This window comes from Palaemon carinicauda, chromosome 10 (genome assembly GCF_036898095.1).
Source record: "Palaemon carinicauda isolate YSFRI2023 chromosome 10, ASM3689809v2, whole genome shotgun sequence".
Lineage (NCBI taxonomy): Eukaryota > Metazoa > Arthropoda > Malacostraca > Decapoda > Palaemonidae > Palaemon > Palaemon carinicauda.
Genome location: NC_090734.1, coordinates 75556853 through 75574352, shown reverse-complemented (window position 1 = coordinate 75574352; position 17500 = coordinate 75556853). Strand labels below are relative to the sequence as shown.

The 17500-nt window shown below is 35.3% G+C and overlaps 1 protein-coding gene across 1 annotated transcript in view; it reads left to right on the top strand.

The window, feature by feature from the left end:
- The window catches only part of LOC137648650 (sulfotransferase 1A1-like), a 52806-nt gene that overhangs the window by 13065 nt on the left and 22241 nt on the right, over positions 1 to 17500 (top strand). Inside the window, exons 2-4 of the mRNA XM_068381653.1 lie at positions 8108 to 8294; positions 8732 to 8877; positions 14292 to 14505. Of these exons, the coding sequence (XP_068237754.1) occupies positions 8108 to 8294; positions 8732 to 8877; positions 14292 to 14505 (547 nt within the window). The remainder of the gene's footprint in view (positions 1 to 8107; positions 8295 to 8731; positions 8878 to 14291; positions 14506 to 17500) is intronic.

The following is a 17500-nucleotide window of genomic DNA, read 5'->3' as shown; positions in this document are numbered from 1 at the left end:
GAGAGAGAGAGAGAAGGGGGATAAGACATTTATGTATGATTGTATGCGAGCAAGGATGAATTGCGAACATACAGTTGTTGAAGTCGCGGATAATTTCTGATATATTACCTTGCTCATCTAAGTTTCCAGTGTTTCGAACAAACTTTTGAATATCCTTTGGTGGACAAGTTTCTGTTGTATATTTCCCAGGATGCTTTGAAGTTATTCTCCTTTACGTAGTTTCCTAAACATTATTCGCCATTTTTCCACTTAACAATCTGCCTAGAAATGGTGAATGGTGTTCCCAAAGTAGTGTACTCGTGAATGCCTGTCACTGTATGGGTCCTATACCTAGACCGTGAGTCCTGGTTGAGGTTGATCCCTACGTCGAAGAAAAATCATAGACTCCTTTAAGGAGTCTATGAGAAAAATAGTAAATGTTCATAAAGTTTCGTTAGAATACTTTAGGTTTAACTGGTCATATTACATCCCAGTTGTTATCACCGTTCAATGAAACAGTTTCCCTTCGTAAGGAATAAGCTACATGGACTTTCACCGGAATTATGAAAGTTAAAAAAACCAACGTAAGACTTAAATAAGCTGTTAGTGGACATATATGCTTTTCAAATGAAGATATCTTGGGCATGAATATTCGAAACGTAACTATAATTTTAATAGAATCTCTTGTTTGACAGAAGTTACCCGAGACACTTTCTCTCTTGAACGATGAATTGAACATTGCCGATTGAATTTTCTGTTTACAGTCGATCGAAAAAAAGTGGAAAGCGTGATTTTGTTGACTCAGAGCTCAGTTATCGCCTTAACAGAGCGTGAACAGTAGAATATTCCTTATGCATTATCATGAAAGTTATAAAGATGCAGAGTATGCTTTAGAGAGCGATAGCGCCGTCACATTACACCTATAACTAATGACATTTCCCGGGGGGTTTAACCGCTTCAGGCTTGACACAGCCCAGAGTGATGACCGAGAGGCTAGGATTTCACCACGTAGCTTAGACGCTATAACGAAGTTTTATGGCTACAATAAAAAAAAAAAAAAAATGGCGAAAACTTCCAGTGGATCGGACAGTTTCTTGGGCCCAGGTTCGATTCCTTGGTCAACCAGATGCTATTATCATAAAGTTGAATCACCCTTGGGTCTCTGATCCCGATGCAAAGAGAAGCCGATATTAAGAGGTCTTCATGGCCTATGTGAAAAAACTGTGTACATATTCATGTCTATATACAGTATATTTATAATTATATCTCCATTATATCTCTACTGTATACATCTGTGAATATATATAAACACACACACACATATATATGTATATATATATATATATATATATATATATATATATATATATATACACGTGTTTTATATATATATATATATATATATATATATATATATATATATATATATATATATATATATATATAAAACACGTGTATATATATATATATATACATGGGTTATATATATAAGAATGTTTACAGTATATATATATATATATATATATATATATATATATATATATATATATAATTCATTATGTCTATGTTCAAAACATCAGAGGAAAATCTGCCAATGCGCCAGAAAAGTCGATTTTCATGTAACTAAGGAAAGACTTCTATGATGTTTTGACTAATTTATGCGATGTGTTTTCAGTCTTTCGATTTATTTTTTGCCTTTACTGATTAACCCTTATTAGAAAGAAGCGTCCTTGTACTGCAGTTAATTCGGGATAGCAACATATTTCCTTTGATAGATGTTATAAAAGGCAAATGTCAACTTAGAGAAAATAATTCAATTAAAATACATATCCTATCTTTGTATTCAAAGAAGATATTTGATACGGATGTTTTAAAGAAGGACGCGAGTATTTGGCTTAGCAAGTAATAATAATAATAATGATAATAATAATAATAATAATGATAATAATAATAATAATTGTTCTTGTTTATGTAATCCCATGTCTACTATCATGTGTATACATACAATGAATCGGGGGAAATTTGCTTGTGACCAAAAATGAAGAACATTGGTAGGAGAAAGCGTGGAAAGTCATCCATCCAATTTTTCTTCTGTAGAAGAAGACAGTGATATCGCATTTTTTTTTCTTTTTTTTTTCAATTCACAGAGATCAAAAGTCAGAGAAAGCTGATTCAGATTTGCTACTTTTTTCCTTCGATCTGATCAACTTTCTATTATGATTCTCTTGGATTGTTATGAAGATCGTGTTGAGAATCTGATAGTTTCAAAATTAGAAAGAGCTGCCCAGCTTTAGTTTCACAAATGAACGGATGCTGCTTTACAGTGAGGTCATCAAAGTAAGCGACCAGGCAGATCTAAAATGTTGCACGAACAGTAAAATAATTTATTTGATTGTTACTTTCACTTGAAGATGAAGGTAACGTTATCGTTCAAGACATGAATGCATGTTTTCATACATGATAAAATGACGGTTTTTTAGTTTGATGTCTCATTTAACAATATATATATTTAACTATTAAAACCCTAATTAATGGTTTGGTGTAAAATCCTTGGAATCAAGCAAGTAATTTTGTTGAACAACTTGAAGAAGAAAAATTATAAAATTAAATAGTTCATGAAATGTTTTTCAACATTTCAGTGATGTGATACTTAAGAAGTCTTTTTTGTACATCTTCGAAGCTATAAAGTGCCAAGTAGGATCTTATCAACTTTCATGAATTAAAGAAATTAAATAACTTTAGCTCTATCGCTTAACTAACATTCTAACTTTCAATTTACTTAGAAAACAAAATGTTTGCAGTACTTGATCATTTTTAGTATATTTGATAGCTTAGATTGCAGTAACATAAATTTGACTTTTCGTGTATCAACAGTAGAAGCCAATAGCGTCAAAAATGATGCATAAATGAATCCAGCGAGCCAAAGATGATACTTAACTCTCCATCAATATATCTTTACTTTAACCTTTAATAATCAATGTTTCTATTCCACAAGAAATGTTTTATAGACATTTCCAGTAAATGAGCGTATTTTTGGACAATGGCTCAAATTTCGAAACACATTTTCTTAAGCATTTCACTCGTAATCAGGCTCTTAAGAATCATGGGATATTTCCTTCCTTCACTGTATTTTCTAACTGTCATTTCCTGTCATAAAATGTGTCAACTCCACGTCGAAAAAACGTCAGTAATCACAAGGCTCTGATTCAAGACGGAATTACCTGATATTTCAAAACTCTGTTCATATTTGTGCACTTAAAATTTTGCCATAAAAACCGTAAAAATCCTGGAATAAATGTTGCCAGGTATTTACCGTTTTAAAAACGGATATCTGATCGTAAAGGAGTGATATTACGGTCATCATTCCTTAAAAGATAATAACAAATAGGGTAGAAATTACTGTCGCCTGTATTTTAATGAAATACGACTGAGACCAGTATATTTTTACGGAGAATTTCCAATTAAAATTATAATTTTTTAACAGTGTTAGTTAAAATTCCGGCTGTTGCAAACTACGGGCAGTAGTTCTATAAATTCTAAACTATCTGTTTCCACCAATCTCTATTTTTCCTCTACTTAAAGAAATAAAACAGTCCTTTAAAGAAACTAAGAATGAAAATAAGTAAATTCTAAAATGTTGATGAGCACATTCGAAAGCAATTGCATCCATTATGGAAAAAAAACCATACATTGAAATATTAGTTATTGATTTCTAATTATCAGTATATATATATATATATATATATATATATATATATATATATATATATATAGATAGATAGATAGATAGATAGATAGGTATATACATATATTTATATATTTGTGTGTATGTGTATGTGTATGTCTATACAGTATACACACACACGCGCGCGCACACACACACACACACATATATATATATATATATATATATATATATATATATATATATATATATATATATACACGAGTGTATATATATATGCATAAATATACTGTACAATCTTTTGACCTTATCAGTCTCACCATATAACAGGGTCAGCCACTCGAGTCAACTCTTTTCACCTACTTCTATTCCTTGCATCTTTTTTCCCCCCAAGTCCATTTCATCCATACCCCTCCTCACCCCATCCATCCATCTCATACACTCACGCTCACAATCTTATCCACAATCACTGACATATTCTTAGTTCTCTTAGTTAATTTCACTTCATCTCTTCTTATTGAATGATCCATGGTATTTCAGACGAGTTTCCTTAGCCTTATCTTTTTCGTTACATATACCAAACATTCTTCTCATATCTTGACTCCCCCTCCTTTCCAACAGTAATATTTCAGTAATCCACATCACCATCCTTATCTCGGGTGTTTCCAACAGTCCTTCCTCTTTCCTCTTAAACGCTCAAGTTTCTGCCCCATACGATTGTATGGGCTTGATAAATGTCTTATGAATCTCAATTTTGAGCCTGAATGTAACTTCTCTCCATTTTGGCCATGCTCTTTTTTTCATTTTGTCTCACTGCTTTCCAGTACGTTTGTCCTCTGTTATCATCGATCCTCTATGGTTAAACTCATTGTTGTGTTTTAGCACTGTGTTCGATCAAGTGGTAAATTAGATATTTACTTCATGTCCTTCTCTGCTACTAATCATTAACTTTTTTTTCCAATGTTCACCATCAATCCTTTCATTTCTTTGCTATTGCTAAAACCTTTCTTACAGTTCTTCAGTGTTTGGTAAAATAACTGAATCATCTGCAAACATCAGTTCCCATAATATTTGTTGTTCCTTAGTTCAGTTTTCAGTGTCAATAATGACAAGGAACATGAATGGACTCAGAGCTGATCCGATGGAAACCAACCTCCACAGGGAATACCTCAGTCTCCCCAAATTTTGTCTATACAGTGGTTTTGGCCCCCTTATACATCATCCACAATAACCTTACCAACTTCTTCAATACTCCTCTTTTTCTCAAACACCAATAGACTACAGCAACCTTCTTGGTACCCTGTTATACGCATTTTCATACGCTCTTTCCGTTAATAAAACCAAACTGATATTCATGTATATCTATCAACACTCAGCTTTCTTTCCACTACTCTTTCTAGTATCTAGAATACAAGCTCCCAAAGTTTCACACGTCTCCTTTTTTGTTTATACAATTTAACCATCCAGTAATCTTCCCACTCCTTTGGCATTTCCTCTACATCCCAGTCCTTATGCAATTGTATGTGCACCCATGTTTTGCCTAAAATGTCTTTATAATTTCTATCGTTATCTCTGACTTCCTTGCAGTTTTATTTACTTTTCCTTTTTATAGAAAATTTTCGACCTCACTCTCTGATGTTTGCTATTCATCCTTCTGGAGGAACATCTTTTACAGTTCTTCATACTCATTTTCAATATTTAATCGTTGTAAAAATAGGCTTGTTTTATCTTTTCCTGAGTTCCCTTCCTCAATATATATATATATATATATATATATATATATATATATATATATATATATATATATATATATATATATATATATATATATATATATGTATATATATATATATATATATACATATATATATATATATATATATATATATATATATATATATATATATATATATATACCGTATGGAAATCTTAACTTTCTGTTATCCTCATTTTTTCCAGGGGATACGTTGGCTTTCTGGGAAATATGTGTTCGATAATTATGATAATCATTCTTTCATGCATATTCATAAATGTATGCATGCAAACTCAAATTCAATAGTCCGCAACACTTTCTGGTCAATAATTTCCCAAGTACGTAGAGAAGGCGTTAGGTTCATCAGTGTTAGATATGTTGTCGGATTTTTTTATTTTGATTTACGTTTGTAAGTATGATAATGAATAAGGACTGACAAACATGTATTCTTTTACGCCATGATGACCTTAGCTCTTTAGTACATGTGTGCTTAATCGGGAAAAGGGTGAATTCTATCTAGGTACTATATATAGAAATGTGATCAATAATCAAGAAATGTATATAAGACAACACATAAGTATTGTACTAAAACAAATTACAACCTCTATTCATACTCCATCATAAATTTTGACGTAAATCCCTTCAAGTATTAAAATGTTTTTATCAAAATTGAAGAAATAGTATGGAAAGACCTGTCGTCTAATAAAATATTACATCAAATCCCCTGCGATTTTGTAAAGAAAAAAATGATAAATACACGTGAGGGAATGACTAATAAAGTTAAACCCTAGGTAATATAATTCTGTGTGACGTAGGTGATGTGTATTCTGGGAAAATACATGCAAACATGTTCAAGTGATTATTTGTCACATGACCTTCTTATGGGTATTATTTTTCATATATATATATATATATGTATATATATATATATATATATATATATATATATATATATATATATATATATATATATATATATATATATATATATATGTATAATGTGTGTGTTGTATTTGTGTTTGTGTGTGTGTGTGAAATATCCACCAGTGGCTCCAAACGTGACGATCTCTAATTAAATCTTTTAAGTATGTTCGTGTAGGCCAGGGGTGGGGAACCCTTTATTGGATGAAGGCCATCTTGCAATTCCTCAATGCTCCTTAAGGCCGCATAGAATTTTGTTGGTTATTTAATCCTCCAAGTAATTTATTACTAATCTAAAGAAAGAGTGAAAGGTTTATAAAGATTTAAAGCATTAAAATTTCAAATATTTGAATTAAGTACTTTTTATACAAGTAATCAGTAAATGAATTATATTGAAAACTAAATTTTAAAATATTTCATTCAAGTGTGGGTAGTTTTCAAACTAAAGTAAGTAAATGAATAGTATCGAAAGCATACTAGTTAAGCAAGTAGGTTCTTTGTATTGAAGGGATAAATAAAATAATATTAATCTTTTGGAAAAGATAGCTTATAGATATCAGCAATAAAACCTTTTCAAATATTTTATATTGGGAAGTAGGTACTTTTTAAACAATCACTTCTCATAAAAATGCAACATCCCAGTAAAAAATTGTATCCGTTTAAACACACCTAGCAGTTTTCATTGTAAAAAAACAAATCAATTATTTGCTATCTTAAGATGTTAAATAGATCCATAGTGTTTAGCCATCATAGCTGGAACACCATCAGTGCATAACTTATTATAATAAGGAAGTAAAATTTAGTCCTCCTTTGTGATATTGCTTACTGAAGTTTTTAAAATGTCTGTTCCGCGTTAAGGTTACCTAAAGGAATATGTTTATCATACAATCAAAATCCATCAGTGAAAGCACAAATAAAACATTTTTATGCCAAAAATCTGAAACCTGTTGACTCATCTAAAACTAACATAGATCACAGTGAGAAGATGGACAAAACAGGAACTCTCGTCCAACATACGTTAAATCCCTCACTCACTGCAACTAGCCGTTTTTCCTTGTCAGCTACAACAGCTGTTGCAGCTGACATTGAATTCAAGGAAAAGTTGCTTCAATTCTCTGGGAGGTACATCACAGAACACAACTTTCCTATTGTCTGTGTGTACATATTTGTATGTGTGTACATACAGTAGAATGATTTCAAGCACACAATATTCAGTGTCAAAGCAGAAATATACTACACATACTGTACATATATCAAAGGCCTTAGAAGGCCGCACTTGATGGTCCAGAAGGCCATATGCGGCCTTAAAGTTCCCCATCCCTGGTAATTCCTCTGGCTAATTGAACACTTGCTTATTTTCTTTCTTTCGAATCGATATTTGCAGATTAACAATGGAATTTTGTACTCTTTACTCTAAGGAACTGTTGAAATGAGACATTTAGTTATTTGTCCATTTACCTGTTTTTACGAACTTAAAGTTGAAAGAAATATGTAGGCCTACAATTTTGGTTTTTGATAACTGGCTAAGTGCGCTAAGAGGAGGAAAATTTTGGCCCTCTTATTTTACAGGACTTGAACTTGAAACGTTTCAGTTATATTGTAAATATATGGGATTGATTCACTTCAGAGAGCATGATAATTGATATACATTATAACACTTGCAAAATAAATCTTTTCCTAATGACGCTGAGGATGGATTAGGATCGATGAATGATACTGTAACATCCCTCGTTCTACGACACTTCATATCATGATTTCCTTCATTCCAGTGATAAGATGGTGACGGAGAGCGGACACGTATTGGTCAAAGTCAAAGGGGAGGAGTTGGCTCGTCTGGAGAAGAATTTCAAAGGTTCCTATAACGGTAAATACAACGGTCTCGTGAGAGTGACGCCTGGAGATTGGCTCTACCCAGGAGCCTTCAAGTATTACACAAGCAAACTATATAATTTCAAGGTATGATCCACCATTACCAAATTCAAATCTGCTGTAACACTCCCATATGACAGTCCTCTCGCTGAATGGTTGGTCTTATATATATAATCTCGTTAATCGTTAGTATAATAGTAATTATTGTGGTTGTATTTCACAATGCATCGACTTAGATTTGCTAATCCTAAGACATATAATATATTATATATATATATATATATATATATATATATATATATATATATATATATATATACACATATACATATACATATACATATATATACATATATACACACACACATATATATATATACTAATATATATGGCTTATTTGATATATATATATATATATATATATATATATATATATATATATATATATATATCATGAGTGTGTGTTAATCCGATACCTGAATTAATTTTGCTTTTAATGCTAATGTTTTGGTTTTCGTCAACAGTGGAAAACTACGGATGTGCTGATAGCAGGTTTCCTGAAATGCGGCACAACTTGGTTGCAAGAAATCGTCTGGACGATGAGAAACAACCCGAATCTCAACAACCCCGATGCAAACACGCCTATTTTGTCTAGAGTTCCCATAATAGAGTAAGTATATGTCCGCTGTCTTACTACCGCTAAAGAGTTATTGGGTCCTTTGACGGGGCAGACAGTATTATATTGAATTCTTCTCTTTGGTTACGGCTCAATTTTTCTTTACCTACTCATACACCGAATAGTCTGGCCTATTCTTTCCACATTCTCTTCTGTCCCCATACACCTTACAACATCGAGATTACCAAACAATTCTTCTTCGCGCAAGGGGTTAACTACTGCACTGTAATTGTTCAGTGGCTACTTTCCTCTTGGTAAGGGTAGAAGAGACTCTTAAAATGGTAAGCAGCTCTTCTAGGAGAAGGACACTCCAAAATCTTATTTCTCTTCCTCTTGTTATTTTTAATTTTTTATAGTTTATATATGACAGATTTATTTTAATGTTGTGGTTATTCTAAAACTACTCTTGTAGCATATTTTTTTATTTCTTTCCTCACTGAGCTATTTTCCCTATTGGTGCCCTTGCGCTTATAGCATCCTGCTTTTCCAACTAGGGTTAAAGCTTAGCAAATAATAATAATGATGATATATATATATATATATATATATATATATATATATATATATATATATATAAAATTAAAGAAAAATGGATAATACTTGATTAGCCTACAGTGACTACAGTACTTTTGTCTTCTTGATAACATCAGACTCACTATAAGAATAGGCTACAAATACAAGGATATCTATTTAACCAATATCGGAAAAGGGGGTCCCTAGGCTGTTAGTGCTTTGAAGATTCCAAATAAGTCGGATTTAAGAAAAGGAGATAATACAGGATTACTGGAAAACGGACTGTTACGTGAGTGTAGATAGGCCCCCAAGAGTACATAACAGTGACAATTGCATGTTCACAATCGACGATTTTTGTTGTTAAGGTGGAAATTGACATAAAAATAGATAACATAATAACAGAATAGGTGATATAATAACATAATAACAGAATGATAATAGAAACTGAATTATCTTGTTACATTCAACGATTTTTTTAGGAGTCCGATGACGGTTGCTGTGTTGAAGAAAATGTAGATAGGGAATCCTTCTTTATTTGTATGTGCATTGCTTGCTTCATGTGCATTACATGGCTCCCACCCTGAGGCAGACGTGCATTTGAAAGAGGACGACCTACCCTAGAGATTCGTACTGTTCAGTACAACTCTTTTACAGGACATATGCAAGTTTTAGACGATCTATGGTGATCCAATCCTCTTTACCACGTACGTTGAGGAAAAAAGCTTTCAGAGTACAACAGGTGGCAAGGAATGGTCCCGTACATGGGGATATAAGCGATGGCTTGCAAGTGTCGGTGCGCATGAAACTCCATAGTTTTTTTTTATGGGCTTTTTTTTTTTTCTGGGGGCTTGTAAGTCCAATGTTAGGGAGTAAATTTCTCCACAACGGGATGTCGGCACTGAAAATCACCAGAGGAGGTGGTAGTCAGAAAAAAAATTCAGCAGGGACAACCAACGGGTTGCATTATACCATTTCAGCCGCTGAGACATCCATGGTGTCCTTGGTCTCCCAAGTGACTGTCAGCCTGAGGAGGACCAAGAAAAGTTGTGAAAATCAACTGGAGTCGTTCCAGCCAGACGTCAAAGCTGCTCTCAGAGTATGATGGAAATGTTCCACCATTCTTGGCTGCGGAGTTCTAAGCGGTAGTCTGATGTAGGGTGATGTCAAGAAGATATCTTAATGGTGTCTACGATTGAGAGGTGAAAATGGTATCCCTGTTGGAAGTAATATGATCTGGGATGCCAAATCTTGTCATCCAATCAGCAAGTAAGGCAGCAGTATATGAGGCTGATGTTGCATCTTGCATGGGTATGGCTTCACACCATCGAGTAGAGCAATCAATGACTGTGAAAAGGTAATGTTGTCCTTGTGAAGTTGGTAGTGGAGAGTTAAATACATCAACATGAATGTGGGTAAAACAACACTAAGATGGTGAAAAGTGCCTTAGCTCAAATTCTTGCATTGATGCACTTTTGAAGTTTGACGTGAAATGTACGTGCGGACACAATCCTTGCCATCTTTAGTAATGCCGTGCCATATGAAATTCGATTTTAGTAGCTATACAGTAGATCGGTGGGAGGGGTGTGAGAGGCCATAAATCAATTGAAACACCTGTCGGTGGAAGGTATCCACGTGTGTGGCCTACAAGTACTGATGTCACAGAGGAGGGTGGTATTAGAGTCATCAAGGGTGATGTTTCCCCAACACAGAGACGTGCAGGATGTTCTGCAGGTTTGTGTGTGTTTGTGTATCTGTGAAGAAATTATGACCTTTGGCACGCGGTTAGCATAAATTGGGTACTGCTGTATGTTCACGGAAGTAAAGGGAAAATAATTGGGCACCACAAAATAGAGGTCAAAGAAATTGTAATGCTAGAGGTATGACACCTCAAAATAGAGGTCAAAGAGCCTCTAATGTAATGCTAGAGGTATGTAATGCTAGAGGTAAGGCATGCCTCGTAATCCACTCGCAGGTTTATGGCTGGCATGGTATTTCTGGAAAGGGCGTCAGCAATTGGATTCAGTTTACCAAGTATATGTTGAATAGTTCAATTGTATTCAGAAATGGCAGCGATGTCAGCGTTGATGGGTGGACCAGGCATTGAACTGTCAAGTGAAGACGTGCACATGACGTGCAATCGAGAACGCTATTTAGGTGGTCCTCTTTGGAGGGGGAGAACACTGATATGTAATCTACATATCATCACCAGAACTGGAGGCCCCATAAGATGCCATCTATGAGTCATTGAAATGTGGTCCCTCCATTATGAAGGCCAAAGCAGAAATAATTAAAAGTATATTTGCCAAAAGTAGTAGTGGTGGTGGTCTTGCCGATGTCTTCTGGGTTCATGGGCACCTAATGATACCCCTTCAGGAGGCCGAGGGTCAAGAATACTTCAGAACTGTGAAGATAGGTGGTGAAGTTGGTGATATTGGAAACCTGGTAGCAATCTGATTTCATCTGCATGTTAAAATTCCTGTAATCCCCGCAGTGGTGTAGGAATCCATACTTCTTCAGAATGACATACGGGGGTGATGACCAGAGGCTGGAAGCCTTTTGAAAAAGGCCCATTTCTTCCATTTCAGCAAATGTGCATTTAGCAGCTGCCAAATAGTCTTGTGACAAATGTCTGAATCCTGCAAACACTTGGGCCCCCATCATCTTGACATGGTGATAGATACCCTGCTTTGTAGGAACCATGGCCATCTGGCATAGTTCTAGTCAGAAAACGGGACATGCTGCAGTGAGGAGGAGGGGAGTGTAGGCATCCACTGAAGGGAAGAGCGAGGTCAGAGAGAGCAGTTAATAACGGTGTAGACGAGTAAAAGCTAGCGTTGACTATGTGTCGATGTGTGATGTCAACCAGGAGGTGGAAATGGTTGAGAAAATCTGCACCAATTAGATGCAGTGTAACATCAGCGTTGAGGAAATTCCTCTAGTACTAGCGCCCCCAATGATCAGTGAGATAGCAGATCCATTGGCGTCCAAGCGCCCCCAATGAACAGTGAGATAGCAGATCCATTGGCGTCCACCAGGCAAACATCAGTAGTCTTTGAAAGAGGGAACGTGGCTGAAGTGAACAACAGGCACTAGTATATACCTAAAAGCACAAATTAGATCCTGAATCCTGCAAAAAGAAGAGGTTAGTTATTGGGTAGGTTGCTGCCACAGGCAATGGCGTACTTACACTTTTTGGACGATTTACTTTTGGTAGCCTATCTCTTGTCATCAGCCCCTAATCAGGAGTAGTAGTAGCACAAGTAACGGAGAGGTGTGACATCCAGTGGCTATTGAGGGTATTGTTTGGGGCGTGGGCATGGTACATCATAGGTGTGTGGTGGGTGCCTTCGTCACTATCCAACTGTCCCAAGGTGTTCGTCGATGTCCTACAGCATTCAACTCCGCTTCAGTCGGCATTGTATGGTTGTCCCCTTTGTCAAGAGTGGAGTTGTTGATGGAATTGTTGACAGTGGGGGCTGGCTATCCATAAGGGTGTCAACTTTGGTCATCTGATCCTTCCTGGGCAAGGCATTGACATCAGGAGGGGTGGCTTGCATTGGTTTTAGCAGATTTGAGCACAAATTAGGTTCACTTCATGAGGAGAACTATCTGTAGGAGACTGAGGGGCAAGCAATATTGATCATTTCTCTAAGGGCCATTGATGCCCTTTGGTCCTCAATGGTTGTTGAGAGAACTGAGAAGTCTTCGCTACAGGGGTGGTTGGTGATTGTGAGTACTGTTCTAGGAGGAATAATTTGAGAGCATCATATTCTATGGGGACATCTTCCATTTGCCTCACATGAAACAATAACAAATCTCCATGGGTTTGTTAAAAAGGCTTTGTCTATTCATTGGCTGAACTAAAGTCACAGAATTGGTTGATCGAGGCCTTGACAGTGATCCATAATAACGACTATACCAAAATAAATATTGTGGAATCCTTTTTAATTGCTTGCACCCAAGGTTAAAATCAAAATCTATCCCATAATCTGTTTTCCATTAATCCTTATCTGAAATTATCAAGAATCTGTCAGTTTAGGAATCTCCTGTATAAATACGATATTTTTGTATATCTATTCTCATTGAGTCCGATGGCGTCACCAAGATGAAAGAACTAACGCGAATCAAGGCTTTTCCTTTTTTTTCTGTGGCTCTTTTACATATCATGCTTATCACATGTCAGCTGTCATAATTTTGTACACATAAGTATGTATATATACAGTATCATCATCATCATCCGCCGTTACTAGTCCATTGCAGGACAAAGGCCTCAGACATGTCTTTCCACTCCCGTCTGTTTATGATCTTTCTATGCCAGTCTACACCCGTAAATTTTCATAGAGAAAAGAGAAGACGATGGATTGACGAGCTAATAATATATATATATATATATATATATATGTATATATATATATATACAGTATATACTGTATATAATGTGTGTTTTTATCACTACCTGATAGATTTAAAGATTATCTTCAATGTTGAACACAGCAGTTATTATTGGAAGATGACGATTTTAGGGAATTTAATGTATCATTTTCTACTTTTTAGCCGTAGCTACTCAATAGCCTTGCTCCTTTGGAGGAACAAACACTTAAAGACATTGTTCATCCGAAGTAGGACACAGGGAACAAAAATCTTGTTTTTGTTGGTCTTAAAGCTACATTTGTGGTGTGAAATTTTTTTACTTTTATTATTCTTTTTGCTTATCAGCTTTATTATTTTGAAAATAACTTTATTAATGATCCGTAACTCAACTCTTACCATGTTTTTTTTTTTTTTTTTTTTTTTTTTTTTTAGTAAAAAAAAATGACAGAGGCTCTTTGAATTCACTCTTCTTTCTAATTCAGGAACCCAGTTGCTAATATATATGTATATAATTTCATTTTCAGTTTAGATATGTACATAGACCCAAAGGCATACCTTTTCTTGGTGCCAGGGAACCCTCTAAAGAAAATAGTGAAAGAATTTCGGAAAAAAGTTCCACATGGAAAGCCAGCCAAAGGAATCTATTTACAAACGGGGGATGCTTTGCCGGACCCGAGGACGCTGAAGTCTCATTTCTCTTTTTCTATGCTTAATCCGTCGCTTCTTGAACATTCAAAGGTAAGGAACTAAATGAAATCCAGTAAAGAAACTCTTTACAATGTTGTTTTCAAATAATGCTATACCATTACCATAACATATATGTAGAATGTAGCATGAACTGTTATGTTACACTACTTTATTCATTCCAAAAACACACACTCACTTATGCATAATACGAGAAGGTATCTATAGGGTTCATTCTTCTAGAAATCAAGGCCTTTGTTTATAGCCATGATATTACAAAAAGGAACAAAAAAGTTTAAAACCTTCAGATGCATTCTAAGTAAAGACAAGAATTTATGACTAAATGTTTATCAGGAGTTATATTTCGTTGTTCATGAAATTGAATATTTCCCCTGTAGAATTATTTCTTATGAAGAACATATAATCTGCAGATTAAGAATGTCAAATGTGTCTTTTCCTGTACAAATGCTTTATTTAGATTGAAAGACAATATTCTAAATTCTTCAAATTAAAGTTTCTAGAATTTGGTCTTTCTTGAGGGAAAAATAGATCTCTGCTAAACTAACTGAACTATACTTAACGCAGCTAGAAAGGGCACCTGATTTGAAATGGTTTCCTCCACTGGTGCCACGTCTCCACAGATCACCAATCCGCTCTCCAACTCCTCCTCCTTACTCAGTCTCTTCTCTCTCTCTCTCTCTCTCTCTCTCTCTCTCTCTCTCTCTATGTAAATTGGTGTATTTTCCAAATTATTTCTCTCTCTAATAGATAACTGCCTTAGCTTGGCTAAGAAATTGGCCATATGGAGAGAGCTTGAAGAAGGGGAATGGTCCATTCCGAGAGTGTCTGTGCGTGTCACAGAGTTTGTAGCAGTGTGTAGCATATGAGTGTTGATGGGCCCACACTCATATGCCACATGTGGGGGGGGGGGGGGGGGGGGGGGGGAGAAGAACCTTCATATAGAAAACACGCCTTGAATTTTACCTCAATGGTGGTGTTGAACAAAGTTACAATAATTTCGGATACCATTTCGGGAATACATTAATTTATATAGAAACAGAGAGAAAGCAAGAAAAACAGACAGTGGGTAAGAAAGTGGAGCAGGATTGGAGGAAGAAGACAATCCAGCGCTCAGTGAAGATTTGGCATATATAAGTGGGTGAATTTATTTAACACCAGGTGCTTTACAAATGGAGGAATAAGTTTAACGATAGGTGTTCTCCCCTGTCGGTCCTTTCTTGCTGCGTTATTTCTTTATTTTTTTTTTATTATTTTTTTTTTACAGTTGAAAACTTTATGCATGAAAACCTTGATTAATTGAGGTGCACCCGGTCTAGTCATTTCATGTTCCTTTCTTACATTAATTCTTAGTTCCATTAATTCACTCTCTCAGTTCACTGTATCCAAAAGTCGTTGAAAGTTTTGGGCAATGCCAACAATGATCACTATGTCATCTGCATAACGATCCATGATATCAGATGGTTATCGATGTTGACTGCTGCCAGTTGACTCTAGTAGGCCTATAAGTTGGTTATGAGTCTGATGTCCTTGCCGATTTAATATTTATAGGATTTCTAATAGATCTCTGTGCCTCACTTTATTGAACGCTTTCTCATAATCAATGAAGCACATATACACATCTTTTTTTTTATTTCAATAGATCTTTCTTTTATCATTCTCATGATAAAAATAGAATGTCTAGTACCTTTCTTCTTAACAAAACCGTATTGTTCTTCAGTTATTTCTGGTTTTAACTTTTATTTTATTTGGTTTAAAATTACTTTCAGCATAATTTTTGTGATTTGACTCATTAAGCTGATGGTCCTGAATAAATTACATTCTACTGCAACAGGTTTCTTAGGAATTGCTATGAAAGAAGAGAATGGAAAGAGGTACTGTGGATAAAAACAGGGAGGGAGTAAGCCTAACTGTGATAGAGATTGTAGATGTCTTGAAACGTTGGGAGAAATATTAAAAGGACGAGGTTGTAAACCAAGTTTACACATACCCATGAATGGCCCAGACTTACTAGATGTGGAAATAATTAGTGTTATTAGATATTTCAAAAAGGGAAAAAGCCCGGGGAATGACAACGTGACAATTGATATGATATTAGCAAGTAGAGACTTCGGAATAAGAAAAATCGTAGAATTAGTTAAGCGTAGCCTATATATGGCACATGGTACATTTCAAAAGAGATTTATAAATCAATTTTCTTTAATTAGCTATATGAAAAATTAATAAATTCCGCTGTCTTTCTCTCCACGTGTACTTGTTTCTCATTTGAAGTCGAATAAGAAAAAATTCGACCTCGGGATCAGAGCCCCAGGCGAAATCACCAAAAGACAAGAGATTGTGACCGGCCGGGAATCGAACCTTGGTCGTAAAGCTTGTATACACAGTGACTAAACCACTTGGACACGAAGTCTTTTTCCATGGCCAACTGGTTTAGTCAATGTGTATACAAGCTTGCCGACCAGGGTTCGATTCCTGGCCGGTCACAAGCTCTTGTCTATGTGTGATATCGCCTGGGGCTCTGATCCCGAGGTCGTTAAGAGACTGCCTGGTATATAATATTCTATTGATACAGAAATAATTGCTTGTCGTAACTAATCGACACGCGATGCAGGATCGTTGATAATAAAAGAAATAAGTAAATTAGGGAGCTCTCGAAATATTCCGACTTAGTCTAACAGCTAAAATGAAGTTAGAAATACAGTGCCAGGAAAAAGAAAAAACAATTGTAAGCCTTCCCATACCATCTGCGGATAGGATTTTGAAAAATAGAAGAATTTCACTCACACATTAATTTCAAAAGGACTTTACTGAATGAATGGAAAAGGAAAACTCGTGGGAATATGCTACTATACATTACACACCTACTAGATCAGATCATTCAAGAAAGTTTTTTACTTCTTAAGCGATTCAAAATATGAATAACTTTTGGGGCCTATACAGTCACGATTGATTAAGAGCCTTCATATGTATTTCCAGCGCAACTCTCTCTCTCTCTCTCTCTCTCTCTCTCTCTCTCTCTCTCTCTCTCTCT